This window comes from Callorhinus ursinus, unplaced genomic scaffold, assembly GCF_003265705.2.
Source record: "Callorhinus ursinus isolate GAN/ISIS: 27379988/994484 unplaced genomic scaffold, GSC_fseal_2.0 scaffold27, whole genome shotgun sequence".
Classification (NCBI taxonomy): domain Eukaryota; kingdom Metazoa; phylum Chordata; class Mammalia; order Carnivora; family Otariidae; genus Callorhinus; species Callorhinus ursinus.
The window spans coordinates 7,379,029-7,396,987 of record NW_027397089.1 but is presented as its reverse complement, the minus strand read 5'-3'; the positions used below and the strand labels follow the sequence as shown (position 1 = coordinate 7,396,987).

At 37.4% G+C, this 17,959-nt stretch overlaps 1 protein-coding gene across 3 annotated transcripts in view; it reads left to right on the top strand.

The window, feature by feature from the left end:
* The window catches only part of STK38L (serine/threonine kinase 38 like), an 81,947-nt gene that overhangs the window by 19,079 nt on the left and 44,909 nt on the right, over nucleotides 1-17,959 (top strand). The window contains exons 2-3 of one of the 3 annotated variants that reach the window (XM_073877804.1): nucleotides 15,968-16,085; nucleotides 17,275-17,331. The exons of 1 other annotated variant lie outside the window; for it this stretch is intronic. In XM_073877804.1, the coding sequence (XP_073733905.1) occupies nucleotides 16,079-16,085; nucleotides 17,275-17,331 (64 nt within the window). In that variant the 5' untranslated portion in view covers nucleotides 15,968-16,078. The remainder of the gene's footprint in view (nucleotides 1-15,967; nucleotides 16,086-17,274; nucleotides 17,332-17,959) is intronic. One more of the 3 variants, XM_025879713.2, reaches the window with a different exon arrangement.

Here is a 17,959-nt window from a genome sequence, read left to right as displayed (position 1 = left end):
AGGGGGAAAGGAAGGACTGTTTTTAAGATATTCCAGGGTTTGGTGTTAGGGTTGATGATGGCATGTCTGTTGGTTGATGAGGGAGGAGACTGGCGAATAATGGAAAATAAAGTTAAGTAGTTAGGGTGGAGCCAAATTATGGGGTTTAATAAAAGCCAGGCAAAGAAGTTTAGATTGGAGTGGCAGAAAGGAGAAGGCTTTAAATGTTTTTGAGCCAAGGAATGACATCATCCAAGTTCTATAGAAGGAGCAGCGGTTTACAGATGGCAGAGAATGGCATCAGGAAGACCCCCCTGGAACGCTGCTGCAGTTATGTCACTGACATTGTGATCGGGGCCTGGACTGATGAGATGATGGAAATGAGAATGAAGAATAAGGTAGGATGGGAGAGAGACTTGGACAGTTTGTTAATGAACTTGAAACAGGAGAGGGAGAGTTGAATTGCTTTCCAAGCTTTCTGACTGGAAGAAAGGTGGGTGCCATGGACAGAAATGGGGTTGGCTGTGGAGGAAATGTATACATTTACTTTTGGACGTAATTATATATGAGTCATCTGTAAGGTGTTTAGGTTGAAATGTTCAGAGAAATATGAGACAGCAGGTTGGATGAAAAGGTAGGGTGTGTTACTCATCCATGGAGAGTCTTGCGTAACGGCAGGCTAAAGGATGAGGTCTCTCAGAGTTCAAAGACGGAGGTTCAAGGACTGGCTTTCATGGATAGCTTCTAGTAGATAAATCTGAAGGGATCCTCGTATTCGTGTTGATTGAAATTACTTTAACAAGTAATTTTTCCCTTGGTGATAAAAGGCATGTCAAGCTATTTTAGGAAATTATAAAATTCAAAAAGGTATAAGGAAAAAAGATAACCATTAACAGTACTTGATTGGTTTTCTTTCTGGTCTTTTTCTTTTGCGTATAAAGGGATAGGAAATAGATACATACATATATATACATATATATGTATACATGTGATACATATATATGTATATACGATTGTGTACTACTATGGGCTTTTGTCACTTGCTTTTTCATTTAACATTGCATCATGATAATTTTCCCATGTCATGAATGGCTGCTTAAATACACCATTCTTAAAGAACTGCATTTTCTTTTTTTTTTATTCTTTTTTTAGAACTGCATTTTCTTTTATCATTTGGATTTGCCATTATTTAATCACAGTTCTATTGTTAAACATTTAGATTGCTTCCAAAATTTTTTTGGAAATTTTGTGCTTTCTCTGAAAGCTGAGATGTCTGTATCTCTAGCATCTAGGAGAGTGCCTGGACACAGTAGTTGCTTAATTTAAAGAAAGTTCTTTGTAGAATGAAAGAAGACCATTAAATACTCAATTCCTCTGACTTCCTTAATTCTAATTCCATGAGTACTCAGGAACTGTCCATAGAGGTCTGGCTGTAAGGAGAGTATTGGCCATGTACGGCCATAAACAGACGTTCTTGTTTCTGTCACAGCAGTTTGTCATTCTCTGTTAGAAAATTTGTATTCTGATTTCTCTTGAGGCTTATATTAATTTTTGTTTGCCTCTAAAAGATGGAGCTACCTTATTGATGCTGATAAAAATCAGATTTCTGAGCCTTTAAGGCTGTGGATTAGGCCTAGGTTGTGGTAAATCACCAAGAGCCCTCTGAAGAAGGCAGTCTGAGAGTCTTCACCTTATAAAAACCCATGGCAGTACCACATTTCCACATTTGAATCCTGGTGGTACCCTGAAAGGACAGATGTTTGACTCTTCTCAAATAATATTTTAACGTTTTTGAGATACAAAGACATTGTGTTCAACAACTTTTTCTTTCTTTCTTTTTTTTTTTAAGATATTATTTATTTATTTGACAGAGAGAGACACTGCGAGAGGGAACATAGGCAGGGGGCGTGGGAGAGGGAGAAGCAGGCTTCCGACTGAGCAGGGAGCCCGACATGGGGCTCGATCCCAGGACCCTGGGACCATGACCTGAGCCGAAGGCAGACGCTTAACAACTGAGCCACCCAGGCGCCCCAACAACCTTTTCTTTAAAAATATATTTCACTGCCACCCAGAAGTTAGTTTTCAAGAAGAATAGTGTATGCAAAAGTTTATGATGGTCGTCTAATCATAAAGAAGTTTTAAAAATGTGCAGTGTTTATATTATCTTTCAAAGAGCATTATCATGTTATTTTCCTATGGTAATAAAAGCATATTATGAAGAATTTTCAGATTCAGTTCATAGATTCATTGTACCTAGGAAAAACTTTAGTAGAAAATTAGAGAATTTCTAATTTTATAGATTAATAGAAAAACCTTTTAACCAAGAGATCTGATTTGAAACCTAGATTTTTGTGCTTGACTCTACCTAAATCAAATAAAACCCTCTGCCTATTAATCTACCATGGCCCTAAAAGCTGTAGAAATACTTCTTTATATTCCATCTAGATCTTTTCTGTCGTACTTTATGCCTACCTCATGTTTTGCCTTTTATCACAAAGCTGTGTTCATGTTCATATAACATAGAGTGGTGGTTCACTTAGTTCTTAAGGGTTCTGTTTGGTTATGGGTTTTGTTTCCGACTGTCCAGGGTTTGGCTTGGACAGGTCAATTACGGAAGACTTAGACATCCAAGTACCTATTTACTAGACTATTTTCTCCTGCTCTCACTTCAGTCTTGGGGGTAGAATGTGTATCTAGAATGACCTCTGTATTATAAAATGTTTCCCAATTTGTATTATATGAAACACAGGTCCTAAAAGAACCACTATGTAATTCACCATGTTAAAAGATTCCAGAGTCAAAGAGTTGGGGAAATTCTGTTTGTTCTTTAGGAGATTTACTTGTTTAACCCATTATTCCCCCAATTTATTTCACTACTGGAACCCATTTTCCTTCAGACATCTAATAAGTGTTTTGTAGAACACACTTGGACAAAAGATGCTTTATATCATTACTTTGTTGTTTTTCTGCTGCAGGTTTTAAGTTATTTCTTACATTCTTTTTCCTAAATAGTTACTTTCCTAGTCTGAAATGTCTACATTGTTTCAATGATGTGTTCGTTATGTAGACTTACCCACAACTCTTTAAAAAAAAAAAAAATTTTTTTTTAAGTAGGTTCCATGCCCATGGTGGAGCCCAATGCAGGGTTTGAACTCATGACCCTAAGATCAAGACCTGAGCTGAGATCAGGAGTCAGATGCTCAACCGACTGAGCCACATAGGCACCCCCACAACTCTTCTAAAAGGAATATGTTAAATTGTTTTTGTTTAAAGTGTATTATATACAAGAACATAAAATGTATCTGTGCAGTAATTTCCATGGAGGTTAAGAAATAGAACTTTACCAGTATCCGGAAGCTTCCCACATGCCTTTTCCTCTCTCAGTGGTAAACCAGTTCTTTCATTTTTGTTAAGCATCCCTTTGCTTTACTTATAGTTTCATTACCTGGGAGTATATCCCATTGAGTGAATATTATTTTTTAGTTTGTTTATTTCTGAACTTTATATAAGTGGAAACAAACAGTGTATATTCTGTGACTTGCTTCTTTTTTTTCCAACTTTGTTTCTGAGATTCATCCATGTAGTGGTACTTAGATCATTTTCACTGCTATGTAGTTTTCAATTATATGACCATACCACACTATTTTTTTTGTTCCACTCCTGTTGATGATCATTGTGTTTTGTTGTTATTATTGTTGTTTGTCTATGGGAACAGTGCCCCAATGACCATCATTAAGTAACTGTCCCCTGTACTCCATGTGTATCTTTTTGGCATATGTCTTGGAATGTAGTTGCTTGGTCATTGGGTATGTGTCTGTTCAGCTTTACTGAGAAGTATCAAACTGTTCCCCAAAGCAGTGTACCTTCATCAGCAGTGGATAAGAGAGTTCCTATTGTTCTACTCCCTCAGCAAAACTAGATATTGACAACCTTTTAAGTTTTTGCTGATCTAGGGATATGAAATGATAGCTCATTGGGGTTTTAATTTTCATTTCCTTGATTAGAATTGTAGTTGAGCATCTTACATTATATTTATGGACCATTTGTGTGTTCCCTTCTGTGAAATTCCTGTTTGGGGTTTTTGCTCTTTTTATTTTGATTTTTTTTTGTTTTTTTAATTGACTCATAGAAATTCTTAATGTATTTAAGATATACTGTTTAGAACAGTGCCTAATAAGTAGTAACAAGTATATAGGAATAGCTATTCATACTATATTACCTTTGTTGTATTTAATTCTTTATTTTTAAGTGTTGCAAATATCTTAATCTAGTTGGTGGCTTATTTTTCATACTGTGATGCTAGTGTGTTGTTTTCTACCTTAGTATTTTAATATTGTAAATTTTAATATGCATAATTTTAATATGCATGAATTGTTTTTTACAAAATCTTGACTACATATTCATAACCATGGCATATTCATGGTGGATGTTATATTTCATAACCTATAATTTTTCAATCTTCAGTACCATTTTTTTTGTTGCTGCTATTTTTTCTTAACCCCAGGAAAAATGAACCTATTTAATCCCCTGTTCAAGTTACTATAATTTTATTTCCTATATTGTAGCCTAGTTGTAGATGCATCTGTCTCTCCAAGTGTATTGTGATTATTTTGAATACAAAATATTTTTGGCTTCATAATTTCAAAAATTTAATACTTGTCACTTAGGGACTGCTTGAAATCTGTAACAGCTGCCCATAAGAGATACAAATGAATCCTAAACTATTATTAAAGTTGAGTCCTTATGATGTCAAATCACAGACTTAAGTTCTTTGAATTATGTAACTTGCTGACCAAACTGTCAGTGTATCATTTTCTTTAGCTTAGTGGTAATTCAGAGATCTAATTATCTTTCAGTAGATTTTCCACATGCTGGAAGGATGGCAAAGGGACCTGTTAAGCAGTATAATTGTCAACTACAGTGGTGAGAGAAATGATAATAACAGTTTCTTCACTTATCATGTGTCACGTACTTTTCTAAATGTATTACTTGTATTAACTCACGAGAACCCCTTTGGTGGATGAGGAAACCAAGGCCCAGACAGATGAATTTACTTCTCCAAGATCAAACAGCTAACAAGAGTGCAATCAGGGATTTAAACTCAGGCAGTCTAGTTGCAGAGTCTTAGAAGTAGATTCATAAGATGTTCATCAACTGGTATCTGAAGAATTACTTTTTAAAAATTAATATTTGGTTTAAGAGAAGAATTCACCTAAAACTGTTCTGTTTTTTAATGTGATGGTGAAAGAATGGGAAACACATTTTCCATGTGGTAGATGGGATCAAGTACTTTTAGGTTAAGAGAATTTTCCTCCTCATAATCTTTATTTTGGATTTAAAACATTCTCATTGGTTCCTGAAACAGTTTTCTTTAGGTTGCTATTATTGCTTTGGCTATTGGTTATTTCAGATATATTTTTCACTCAGTTGTGGTTTCTTTATTCATTTCACTGTAGATTAAGTACTTAGATGAATTAAGGTCAGTGCATTTCCTCTAAAAATTATAGGGTTATATGACTAAGTGAAAAGAATGAAAACAAATTATAGCTTCTTACCCATTCTATTTTGAGTAGAATTAGCAGAGTTGGAACAACCACGTATAGGAAAGGTAGTTAGTACTGAGGTGATTGGCTGCAGTGTATTATGCTGATGACTCAGCTAGGGTGTGTATCTTAATGGAAAAGTTTTAAAACTTCGCTATGGGATTTAAATATTATGCTTTTTCCTCTATTGCTTCCCCCTCAAGGAAGGACTAGGAAGGTAGCTCTTTTCCCTCCCTTGTATGGTCATACTAAAGGATTGCAAATTAGTTAGCCGCATTCAAGGCATCACACAGATTGAATTCCATATTTGTCTTCAGGGAAGTCCAGATTTCTGTTTGGGGTGACTGAATCTGTGCTTTGTGAGACTGTGTGCAACTTCCTTGTATTCAAGGGCGGGATCATCTTGTCAACAGCCAGATGCCTTATTAGTCGTAAGTCATTAAGAAGAAATGAGCCCCCCAAATGTAGTTTGTTTTTAATGTTTCTCTCTACGCTTTTTTTTTTTACCACCTCCGCCCCACATACATACAATGCATCAGAGAAATATTGCACCTGCTTGTTACTTGGCAGTAGATTCTGTGAGGATTAATTGTAGACATTGTTTACTCTGTGGGTTGGGGACAGAAAATTGCTCTTTAACCTTTTCCCAAGTCTCTGATAAGTACTGAAAACTTTGGCGGTTGAATGTGGCCTGTAGAAGAAACACATAAATAAATATTGGGAAAACAAAAGTAAATGCACACATTCGAAATTTGGAAAATCCTGTTTTCTAAATTAGCTCCTTTTATGATTTGAGTTAAAGGTAGTTTTTTTTTTTTTTAAGATTTTATTTATTTGACAGAGAGAGACACAGCAAGAGACAGAACACAAGCAGAGGGAGTGGGAGAGGGAGAAGCAGGCTTCCCGCCGAGCAGGGAGCCCGATGCGGGGCTCGATCCCAGGACCCTGGGATCATGACCTGAGCCGAAGACAGACGCTTAATGACTGAGCCACCCAGGCGCCCCGAGTTAAAGGTAGTCTTGATGTGTCAAAAAGAAACTTTACTGTCTTCTGCCTTTTTTTGTTTTTTGTTTTTTTAAGAACCTTACGACCTTTGTGCTATGCTGACAGACATTTCGTGTTTGATTTGATTTGTTTTTCAACAACAGTGGGGATTTTCTACTTTGCTGATTCCCATGAAGTGGTTATGATTTCTTTCATGAAACAGGTGCAGTGTTAGAGGTGGAGTATAGAGGCCCTGAACCAGGAGCCTAATTTGCTGGTTCCATTTCTAAATGTGTTACCTTAGGCAAGTTTTGTTAACCTTCTGAACCTCTCAGGTTTTTCATCTTTAAAATAGGAATAATAATACCTGCCCACCTACCTCACACGGTTTGGAAGAGGCAGTCAGGCCTATAGTGGCGGAGTCTGGGTTGCTGACAAGCTTGTTTTGGTTGTATAACATCGAATAAGGTACACATCTTCTCTGAGACCAATTTTTTTTTTTCTACTGCAAAATGGCAGTAACTTTATGTTCCACTTCTTAGGGTTAATGCAAGGGTTAACCTGTTAATAAATAAAATGTTAAGCCTGGCACACAAATCTTTTTTTAAAGATTTAATTTAATTTATTTATTTATTAGAGAGAGAGAGAGAAAGAGAGAGCACGAGCATGGGTGGGTGGGGGAGGAGCAGAGAAGGGAGGGAGAGGGAGAAGCCTCCCTGCTGAGCACATCCCAGCACCCTGAGATCATGACCTGAGCTGGTTAGGTGTTTAACACACTGAGCCGTGCAGGCGCTCCATATCGGGCACATAATTAATGTTCAGTTACTTATTATGAATTATACATTTGTTATTGTCAATGACATTTGGGGTGATATTAACATTCTTAGAGTTCTAGGTTTGGAATAGAATAAAATTGACAAGTTTTGATGTTTAGTACCACAGGCTTACTGCTGAGAAAATCTGAAATTATAAGAAGGTAATAATTAAAGGGCATAATTTTCTAATTTCAGAGTAATAGTCGTAACAGCAGGACATCGTCCAGATGATCTACTTTTCTGTGCTTTACTTTTTATTTTTGTTTAAGTAAAGATAATGGTTGTTGAGGGGAAAACATTGCTTTTGTTTTGTCAAAATCGAAACAAAAGTTTATATGGTTTGTGGTACCCAGTACTGACTGAGTACTTCTAATACTTTTCTTAGAAGTGCCCTTTTTGGTACTTAAAAGGTACTATGTAGTTTATAAGGGAAAAAATATCTTCTATTATAGTCTACACAACAAATTAACTATCCACTCTATTATTTTAAGAAATAGCAATAAGGGTTATTGCTGATATTGCCTAAAAGTTTGGGGGGATGGGAGGAGGGTTATAGAGGGTCACAAAAATCACCTGAAAAATATTTTTCATCTTTCCTTACTTGTGCTTTTTATCAAGTCATTGTTAATATGACCACACAGTACTGTCCGTTTCATTAGTTCATTAAAACTCATCACAGTAGATACATAACCCGCATTTATTAAGCATCTACTATGTGTTTGGCACTGTGCTCGAAGCTGGTACCCCACTTGATGAATAGATACTGTTATTTCATGCTGTGGCTTGTATATTATCTTGAAAGATGGGGAGAGAAATATAGTAGAGTACCTAAAATCTGCATTTCTAAAGCTGTAACAGTATCTCAGTAATCTCCACTAATACTGCCTTGGTTCAAGCTCTCATCATATCCTGCTGGGCCATTGTAGTTCGCCTAACTACCAGGTAAACCTCCCTTCCCTTCTTTTACTCCCTCCTCTGTTCCCCAAACACCAGGAACCATCACCAAATCTATATTCCTGCTCCAACAGTTCATCTAAAATGGAAATGGGACTGCATCATTTCCAGGCTTACAATCTTTAAAATGCCTTCTTTATCACTTTTCAAGATACCATCCAAATTCCTTGGTATATGGCATTCCTGGCTCTTTTCAGTCTGGTCCCTACTTTCTTATCCAGTGTCATCTCCTGCCACTTAACTTTCGCCTTCTGCTTATGAGATTATTTACAATTCCCTACTCTCTAACACTGTGAGGGCCTTTGGCATTTTCAACTCCATCGTCCCTATCATCTCACTTACATTGTATTGTCATTTATTTATACATCTGTCTCCCATGATTAGATTGGATCTCGAAAGCAGATTCTGTGTCATTTTACTTTGTATTCTACCCACATGTAGCACTGCCTGGCACATCGTACGCATTCCCAGAGTGTTTGTCAAATATGTAAATAAATGAGGGATCAAAGAAGCTCCCACTTGGCCATACTATATCACTAATAACATTAGCAGTTCTTAATTGTGTTGTACAGTAACTATAAGTCAGTTTTAGAAATCCAGTGATCATGTTATAGTTAAAAGGGAACTTAATATTATCTCATCCAACCCTTTCATTTTTTTTCAGTTGGATAAACTCAAAATCAAAAGCTCAGATAAACTCTGACTAGCGGTCGTGTCAGGACCGACCCTGGCCTGGCTGCCTGATCCCCTTGCCACAAGGGGCCTAACACATTGAAATGGGGCAGGACTTTTAACGTGGTAATCATTCAGTCATTTATTTTAGTTTGGGATTTTCTTCCTAAAAAACTTTATTGTGGAAAAGTTTAAATGTACACAATAGGAGAGGATTATGTATTTCCACGTACCCTCACCAGCTTGAACAGTTAAGAAAGCATGACCAGTCCTGTTTCATCTGTACCCCCACCTACTCCCTTCATATTACCTTGCCGCAAATCCTCGATGTTACATTGTTTCATCCGGAAATATTTTAGTATGTATGGGATATGTTTTTAATCCTTTAAATATAGATCTCCCTGGTATTCTGGGAAGTCATGATACTTCAAACAGAATATTGAAGGCTCCCTGAAGACCTGGGTCTGGAAATCTGGTGGCCCCTCCTGCTGAGTGGTGGTCTTGTGCCCTGGTGCCCTCTCCTCCCCTTACCCAGCTGTACCCAGGCCCATGGCCTTCACTGCTCCCTTCTCCCTGAGCCTCCGTTGTCCCTGGAGAGTGTGCTTTGTTATTGAAACTCTGTTAGATGGAGGTGGAAGGAAGACAAGAGATGGTGATGATATTAATAAGGAAAATAGTAGAAAATAAGATACTCTATATATGTATGAAGTTAAGTAGCTTTAAAAAAATACATCCACAAGAAACCTTTAAAATTCCTTGGCATCTTTGTCGTTTTTCTTTTCTTAAGATTGCATTATAAACTAATAGTTGAATTTTTTATTAGGAATTATTATAAACATACACAGTTGCAGAGAAAAGTATAAGGAACATCATGTGTCTGGTGCACAGATATTAATATTTTGCCAGATTTGCCTTGGATTTTATTAAGTAACAAAACATTAATAGAGTTGGAGATGCCTTCTGTACTCTTTCCCTCCTTCCACAGAAATAACCATTATCCTGGATATAGAATTTTTATTGTTCCAGTGCATGTAATATTGAGTAGTGACTTGCCTTTTAAAAAACCATTTTGCCTCTTCCTTTTGACCCTCACAACTCTTAAAGTACGTGGGGAACTATACAGAGTATTTCATGTCTAAAAATGCACAACCCACCAACCTTCCCAATTTCACTTAATAAAAGCTATAGAGTATGAAGTGATGTTTTATGCTCTACAGTGTATCTGATTAGAAGCAGAGTTCTGAGGCTTGTGTGTGAGAACTGTTCACACCCTGCTGTGTTCTCTGCTTAATTTAAAGTACTAATAGTTACCTTTAAAAAGCATAAACAACATGGAGGACTGAAGGGAAAGAACCTCAGAGGGTTAAATAGTCTTAACTTCCAGATTTTAGTGAAACTGCTTTAATACCAATCACAGGTAAGTTTGCTACTCCTTTTCAAAGAAAATACCCTTCCTAACATAATGCTCACTGGTATGTCAGTGTGGTAAAGAAATCACTGAGATGTCTTGCTTTGCATTATCTAATAATGATTTTTAAATTAAATAACTGTAGAGTTTGCATATGATTTAAATTAAAAAAAAAAAAAGTTCCATCCTAAGTCCTCCCAACCAATATTCCCAGCTATGTTTAGCAGTTTTTTTTTTTTTTTTTTTTTCCTCCTTGGGAGGAGATACAGTGTTCATCCTGTTTATTCAACTAAAAAAAAATTTTTTTTTCCTTTTTTTTTTTTTTTTTAACAAATCTAGTGCTGGTAAAATTTTCTGACTCAGTAATTTTGGAAAGAACTACCTCTTTCCACAAATAGATGAGCCCACATACTAGGTCTTCTGAGTGAACTAGTAAATTTCCATGATGTTGGGAAACTGGGTGGAGGTTTTTGTGGATGCAAGTCCTATGGAATAGGGACTTTTCAGGTCGCAGAGAGGGGAATAGAATTAAGGTTCTGCTACCGAATAGTCCCTCGAGCCACAAAGCATTGGGGGGATTTCCCATTGGGTTAATCTCTTGCAGGCCACAGTTTGCGCACATCATGGGGAGTAGCTTCAGGAGGAACGATGGGTGATGCTTGCCTATGGGGTCTCGGTCCTTCTATTAGGGTGTTGTAAGTTTGGCTCAGTCTTGATTTATCAAGCAAATTGAGATCATCACTATTTTTCTTCACATGGACTTTTAAATAGATGTCATTAAGTTTTGATTACTGTGAAGCATTCAGTGAAGCTAGAGCCGAGCTACCCAACCTACTAGTTTTTATTGGGCACTGCAGCCTGCACCCATATTTCCCTGTTCTGAAGCCCTGCTTATATCACAAAGGCCCACCCAGGCTTATTAGCCACATGCACTGATTGCTTCTATGAGTTAGTCTTGCTCTGTTCGAAAATATTATGGGATCTTAGAGTGCTCATATCATCTCTTACTATTGGGGTCTCTTCCTACTAGCAAAGAGTCAGGTGTATATCAGGTGATAATGATGCCAATTATTTGATCAGCCTTACCTGAAACCAGTGGAACTATGGTTTAGCTGGTTTCTTCTATTTTTCTATATTTGGCCACCCCAAGGCCCTAACTGTCTTGCAAACACCACTTAATAGGCTTATTGAATATCTTAGTTTGTTTTCTGTAATCAGTAACAGACACTGTAAGTTTGGATGCAGCTTTTTAAAAAGGACTATAAAAAACTGCAACCTTCAGTCTGGATACTTGTCCCCGAGGTGGCAGAAATACCTTGGCAAAGAACCGAAATCAAAATGGTAATTTGAAGCCCAAGGCTGATGCTGGCTTAGTTTAAACCATGTTTTTCCCTATTTTCAAAAAGACAATACATGGGGCATCTGGTGGCTCAGTTGGCTAGGCATCCAACTCCTGATTTCGGCTCAGGTCATGATCTCAGAGTCATGAGATTGATCCCTGCGTCGGGCTCTGTGCTCAGCAGGGAGTCTGCTTCTTTCCCTCTGTCTCTCTTTCTCCCCCTCTGCCCTGCCCCCTGCTCGCATGCATTCTCTCCCTCTCTCTAAAATAAATACATCTAAAAAAAAAAAAGATAATACCCAATCAAAATCCCAACAATATTTTTAATTAAACTTTACAAGCAGATTCTAAAATTCATATGAAAAAGTGTGTAAAAATTTGGGGGAGGGGAAACAAGGGTAAAGGGGAGAGGCTTGCCCAAGCAGGTGTCAAAAAATATTTTACAGCTCTGAAAATAAAATAGTTTGGTTTAGGTGTGAAAATGAATGGATGGATGGATGAATAGATAGATTGATCGATAGATTAATGGAACAAAGAAGAGTCTCAGAATGGACTCTGACAAGATGGTTATCTAGTGCAAAAGTTCTGTAGGTGGTCATACTTACTCCTCAGTCTTAGTGCACGAATTTTTTTCTTAGTTTTTAAAAAATGTCCACTAGGGGTGCCTGGCTGGCTCAGTCGGTAGAGCACATGACTCTTGATCTCACGGTTGTGAGTTTGAGCCCCATATTGGGTGTAGAGATTACTTAAAAATAAAATCTTAAAAAAAATAAAGGTGTACAACATGATATTTAAAAAATAATAAATTTCTGCTGTATTCTTAAGTATGACTTTTTAGTTTTATGAAAGCTTAGGGTGCTATTTTTCCACATATTTTATAATGGAAAGAGGTGAGGGAAATCAAATTTATAATAATGAGCATGGTGCTTTCAGGAACAGAGTACTCTGTAAAGCGGGGCTTACTCATTTGAAAATAAAAGCCAGATGAGAGACAGTATAGTTAAATGGGTTGTGAGCTTGGGCCCTGATACAGGGCAGACTAGGCTTCATTTACTAGTTGTATGTCTTTGGGGTGGCAACTTAACAAACTCTCTGTTTCCTCATCTGTAAGTCTGGAAACCTCTACTTCACAGAATTTTTGTGAAGATGAAAGATTGTCATGCATGTGGAAAAAAAAATCTTTTTTTTTAAAAGATTTTATTTATTTATTTGACAGAAACAGCGAGAGAGGGAACACAAGCAGGGGGAGTGGGAGAGGGAGAAGCAGGCTTCCCACTGAGCAGAGAGCCCGATGCGGGGTCGATCCCAGGACCCTGGGATCACAACCTGAGCCAAAGGCAGACACTTAACAACTGAGCCACGCGGATGCCCTTCTGTTTTTTAAATTCTTAAATAAATACGAGTCATCAAGATTTCAGAAGAGCAGCTTTATTCTCAAATCAGTTTCACGGTTTTTTTGAGGGAGACAAGCAGTTTTTCCCTTAACAAAATGGACTGAAAATTTAAGAAATTTGGATTATGGAATGATGAGAATCAAAGGAAATCAGTGCTGATTCTAGCTACCTTTTTCTTATTTGCTAGGAGAATTTGGGCGAGTTAATTGCTGCAGTTGAAGTTCTTCATTTTTATGGAGTATCTCAGAAAAATAAAAGTGTTTGAATTTCAGTAGGAGAGATTTAGGTTAGATGTAAGAAGAACTTTCTGATTGTAAGGCTGCCAAACAGATAAGAGAGACTCCTTTGTCACCACTGTGGAGACCTTTCTGGCTTTCTGAGGTTATTTCAGGGCTCCTGGGAACCCATCTAGAAGCAGCTTAAAGGTGGACTTCAACCCTAATATGGCAACTTTGCTGGGTTTCTGACTGCCACTCAGTGTTGGTTAATCCTCCCGCTCACACACTAAAGCATTCTGATACTTTCCCCCTATTTAGGCAAGTAAATGATGACAGCATAGTATAGACAAATATGTATTTTAAATAATCTGTGAAATAATTGCAAATGTTCCCAAAAGATAATAAAACTCCTTAAACAGTTTGTACAGCTGTTTAGGTGAGAGAGTATGTTGAGTGGGGGGAAGGTTAACACAGCCTCGTTTCTGGGAGGATAGGCTAGTTGATTCTTTTAGTTACTGTAAAACCAGGAACTATACAGTGCTTTCAGATTTATTAAGAATAAATAAGGCGATCATGTAAGAAGAGACCAGTAATTCTTTTGGGTTGTCTTTAGGAGGTTAACATTTACCTTTGGCTTTAGCTTTGTTGAAACTAGTTGAGTCTGATCATAAAGGGTAGGAGTGATGTTAGAACAATAGCCCTGGAGTCAGACAGGGTTCAGAGCCCAGCTCTGCTACTTTCTAGTCCAGGGCCTCTGGCAAGTAACTTAACCTCTTGGAGCCTCAGTTGCTCATTCGTTAAATGGGGAAATAGTACCTACCACATACAGCTGTTGTGAAGATTGAGTGAGGTGATGTACACAGTACTGTCTGGCGCGGAGAAGGTTAGGTGCTTAGTGATGGTAGTCATAAGCCACTGTGATGACAGTGATAATAATGACAATGACATTGGTTGGTTGCTTCCCAGAGGATCATTATCTATGCTGGGAAGTCTTCTGCTGAAGAGTAAATTGGCTTTATTTTAAAAAAGAAATTATATATGCTGGTCTAAATAAATAGGGTCCAAACAATAGGGTCTTTTTGTTTTCACTATTTTTAGATTTTATTTATATTCAAGTTAACATATTACTTTCAGGGGTAGAATTTAGTGATTCATCAGTTGTATGTAACACTCAGTGCTCATCACATCACGTGCCCTCCTTAATGCCCATCACCCAGTTACCCCATCGCCCCACCCACCTCCCCTCCAGCAACCCTCAGTTTGTTCTCTATATTTAAGAGTCTCTTATGGTTTGTCCATCAGTTCTTTTCTTAAATTCCACAAATAAGTGAAATCATATGGTATTTGTCTTCAAATAATAGGGTCTTAATGTCACATCCCAATAACAGAAAATCTTACTTAGTCTGGAAAACTCTTTCTACTTACATCTTCAACCTTTGAGTTGTGTGACAGTAGTTTTGATTTGATCTTACTGATTTGTAGGAAAGTGCCCTGCTTCTAATGTAATAACTACAGTTTCTACGTGAACTAAAGCATTCTTTGACTTTTTTCGTAGTTGAATAAACTGAAATTATTTAAATATTGGCGTTAAGGTATGATTTAAGCTATTTAACATAGCTAAAAATGGTCTATGATAATTATATTGTGAAAATATAGTCTCACTCTGTTAAAGAATGAATTTTTCAATACAAAAGTGGGCAAGGAACTTAGGCAGCTTAGAAAAGAAGAAATAATTATTTAAAATATATGAAAGTATGCTTACCTCATTTTAGTCAGAGGAATGCATAAGCGAAAGTAGGATTTTTTTTTTTTAACCCATCAGGCTGGCAAAGATTAAAAAGATGGACAGTGCCCAATGTTGCCTCTTTCACGTATCTGTAGATGGTCAGTTGGTACTCCCTCTCTGGGAAGGAATCTTGCATCATGTATCAAAATTTAAAATGTGAATATTCTTTGATTCAGCAATTGCACATTGGAAGAATATAATAAGGAAATAAGAGATAGAGTGCACAATCTGTGATCGGAATATGTTCACTGCAGCATTGCTAAAAATATGTCCCTAAAATGGGAGCCATCTAAGCATCTCTTAGTGGACATCGGTTTAAAACTATGGCACTACAGAAAACGGAGAGCGCTATGGTCACTAACTTCAGAGCCTGGTTCCACCACAGTTAGCTGTATGATCTTGGGCAAGTTACTCGATCCAGTTGAATCTTTCTTTCCTCCTCTCTATGTAGGAATAGTAAAAGCACATGCTTTTTAGGGTTCATATAGGGGTACATGAGATGATACACATAAAACACAAAGCAACTCACTGTATGTTGGAAAATGTTATTACTGTATGGTCCTTAAGATAAAGTGGGTCTGTTTATGTTAAAATAGTAAGGGAAAAAGGGGGTAACAGAGCAGTTTATATGAGCCCATTTGTATTAAAACCATCTGTGTGTGTGTGTTTGTATACACATTAAAGTTTGGGAAGGTCATCAGAACAGTTGATGTTCAGTGAGCACGTGACTAAGGCCGAGGCAGTGTTCAGTGCTCTAACATCTATCAGTCAGCCACTTTATTAAGATTTGTTAATATGTTTTAAGTGCTTGGAACAATACCTACACTTTGTAAACAACTTAATTCTCACACGCCGTCATTATCTCTGTTTTGTAGATAAGGACACTGACACCCTGAGAACTCTCAGAGTTCGTCAGTGACAGAGCCAGAATTTAAATCCGGGCAGTGGAACGCCAGTCTGGCACCCAGCAGTTAAAACTGGATGGTATGGGAGGTAGGAGTGCGAGGTCACTTTCACGTTGCAATTTATATACTTTTGGATATTTTCACATTTTTACAGGAAACGTTTGCTTTCATTAATAGAAGAAAGATATTTCCCGTTTGGAAAGAAAAAAAAGTGCATTTTTATATTTTAGAAATCTTATTCCATGTTACAGAATACCTGTGGCAGATTCCAGGCATCTGAATATATGTACACTTAGCTTTGCCCTCATGCTCATGTGTCATGGACAAGGAGTACGCATGATTCCATGTAGTATATAAGATTTTTGAAAACCTCACTTGGGGGTTATTTTTACAAGGAAATAATCATAGATAGAGGTAGAGTCCCAGGCTGAATTTAGATCACTTCATGGTGGTTAACTTGTGTAAGCGAAATCCTAATCGCTTTGAAGAAGGCTTTAGTCATAATATTTTGGTTTTTAGAAAGTTTGGAATAAAAATGTCATTCTTCAGTTATCTGAAAAGCAGGCAGAAACCAGTTATTTTGATCCACAGACCTGTAATCGTAAGACAGTAAACAGTGATTTAGCGGTGGATTTGGACATCAGTGTTAGAGCTCATAGACACCATGTAGACCTGACCTTGGCCCTGGCTGTCAGTGTCCTGAGAGCCAGCTTCTCCACAGGGTAATATGGAGTCCTAGAGCTGCCACCGCACCATGGGCTCTCCTGTTAGGCTGGGAGCTCCATCTGAAGGTCGAGTGACTGGTTCTAGTCCAGGCTTTTCCACCAGATAGCCAAATGACTGTGGGCCGCACTTTGTAAAATGAGGGAGACGGATTAGATAATACAGCTTCTGTTTTTGAGTTCTGTGATTCTAACAGTCTTGTGTGTTGGTGAACTAAATTTGCCACCTTAGACTGTTAGTGAAATCCAGAAAAATGCTGAACAGAATTGAACTCATAAACTGATTTATGGGAGGATTTGCCAGTATACTCACTTGAATTACAGGATATCCTTGATGACAACAAACTATACAGTTTACTTTTTATTCCATCTTAGGCATTTTTTCCCTCGCCTATATTTTTTTCCAAAAAAACCAGAATTGTGTTCTAACGATCACAAAAGATCACAAGTCAGTAAAATGGTATGACCCCATGTGATACTTAGCTAATCAGCTGTTCAGATATCATTTATAAAGGTCAGTAGCACTGAAAACGTTTTTTTTTTTCTGCCTTAAAGATTTGAGTGTCTTAAATGAGATGGAGTACCTTCTGGATTTTCTCACAGTTGCAGAAGGCAAGTGATCTGTGTGTTTAACACAATATCTGAATCTTACGAGTCACATGGTATGTCTGCTTTTAGCTGGGAGCAGTTTTTGTTGGTCACTTGTGATCGTCAGAAAGCCTCTTGGGAGAGTTTAAATGACTCAAAATAACTAAAAGTAACTCAGAGCTACTTACATCTTAAAATTGTAAGCTTGGTGATACCATGTTTTATTTTTAGTCTAATCCAATTTTTGCCCTCAAAAAGCATTGCTGCTTCTGGCTTTTACAATGTTAAATCAGTCTGATCTCTTTCAGTGAGTGGTTGTTGTTTCAAAAAGAACGGCAAACGAGATAACGCAGTAATAATTTTTAAAACTAAAATTAGGGAATATAAAAGGAATTGGTACAGTGGAGGAATCCACATCTCTCTTGAACCTCTTCAGTGACTTAGAAGCTTTGAATATTTTTGCGTGAATGGGAAAATTAAACTATGAGTTTATCTTTTTAATCAGATTCATTTTGGGGAAATTTGTATTTTACATTCTCACTTAAACTTAAGCCTATTTTCAGGTTTTGCTTTGGGTATGAAGGTCAGTCTGTTTCTCTCTCTCTCTCTCTCTCTCTCTCTCTCTCTCTCTCTCTCTCTCCCCCCCCCCCCC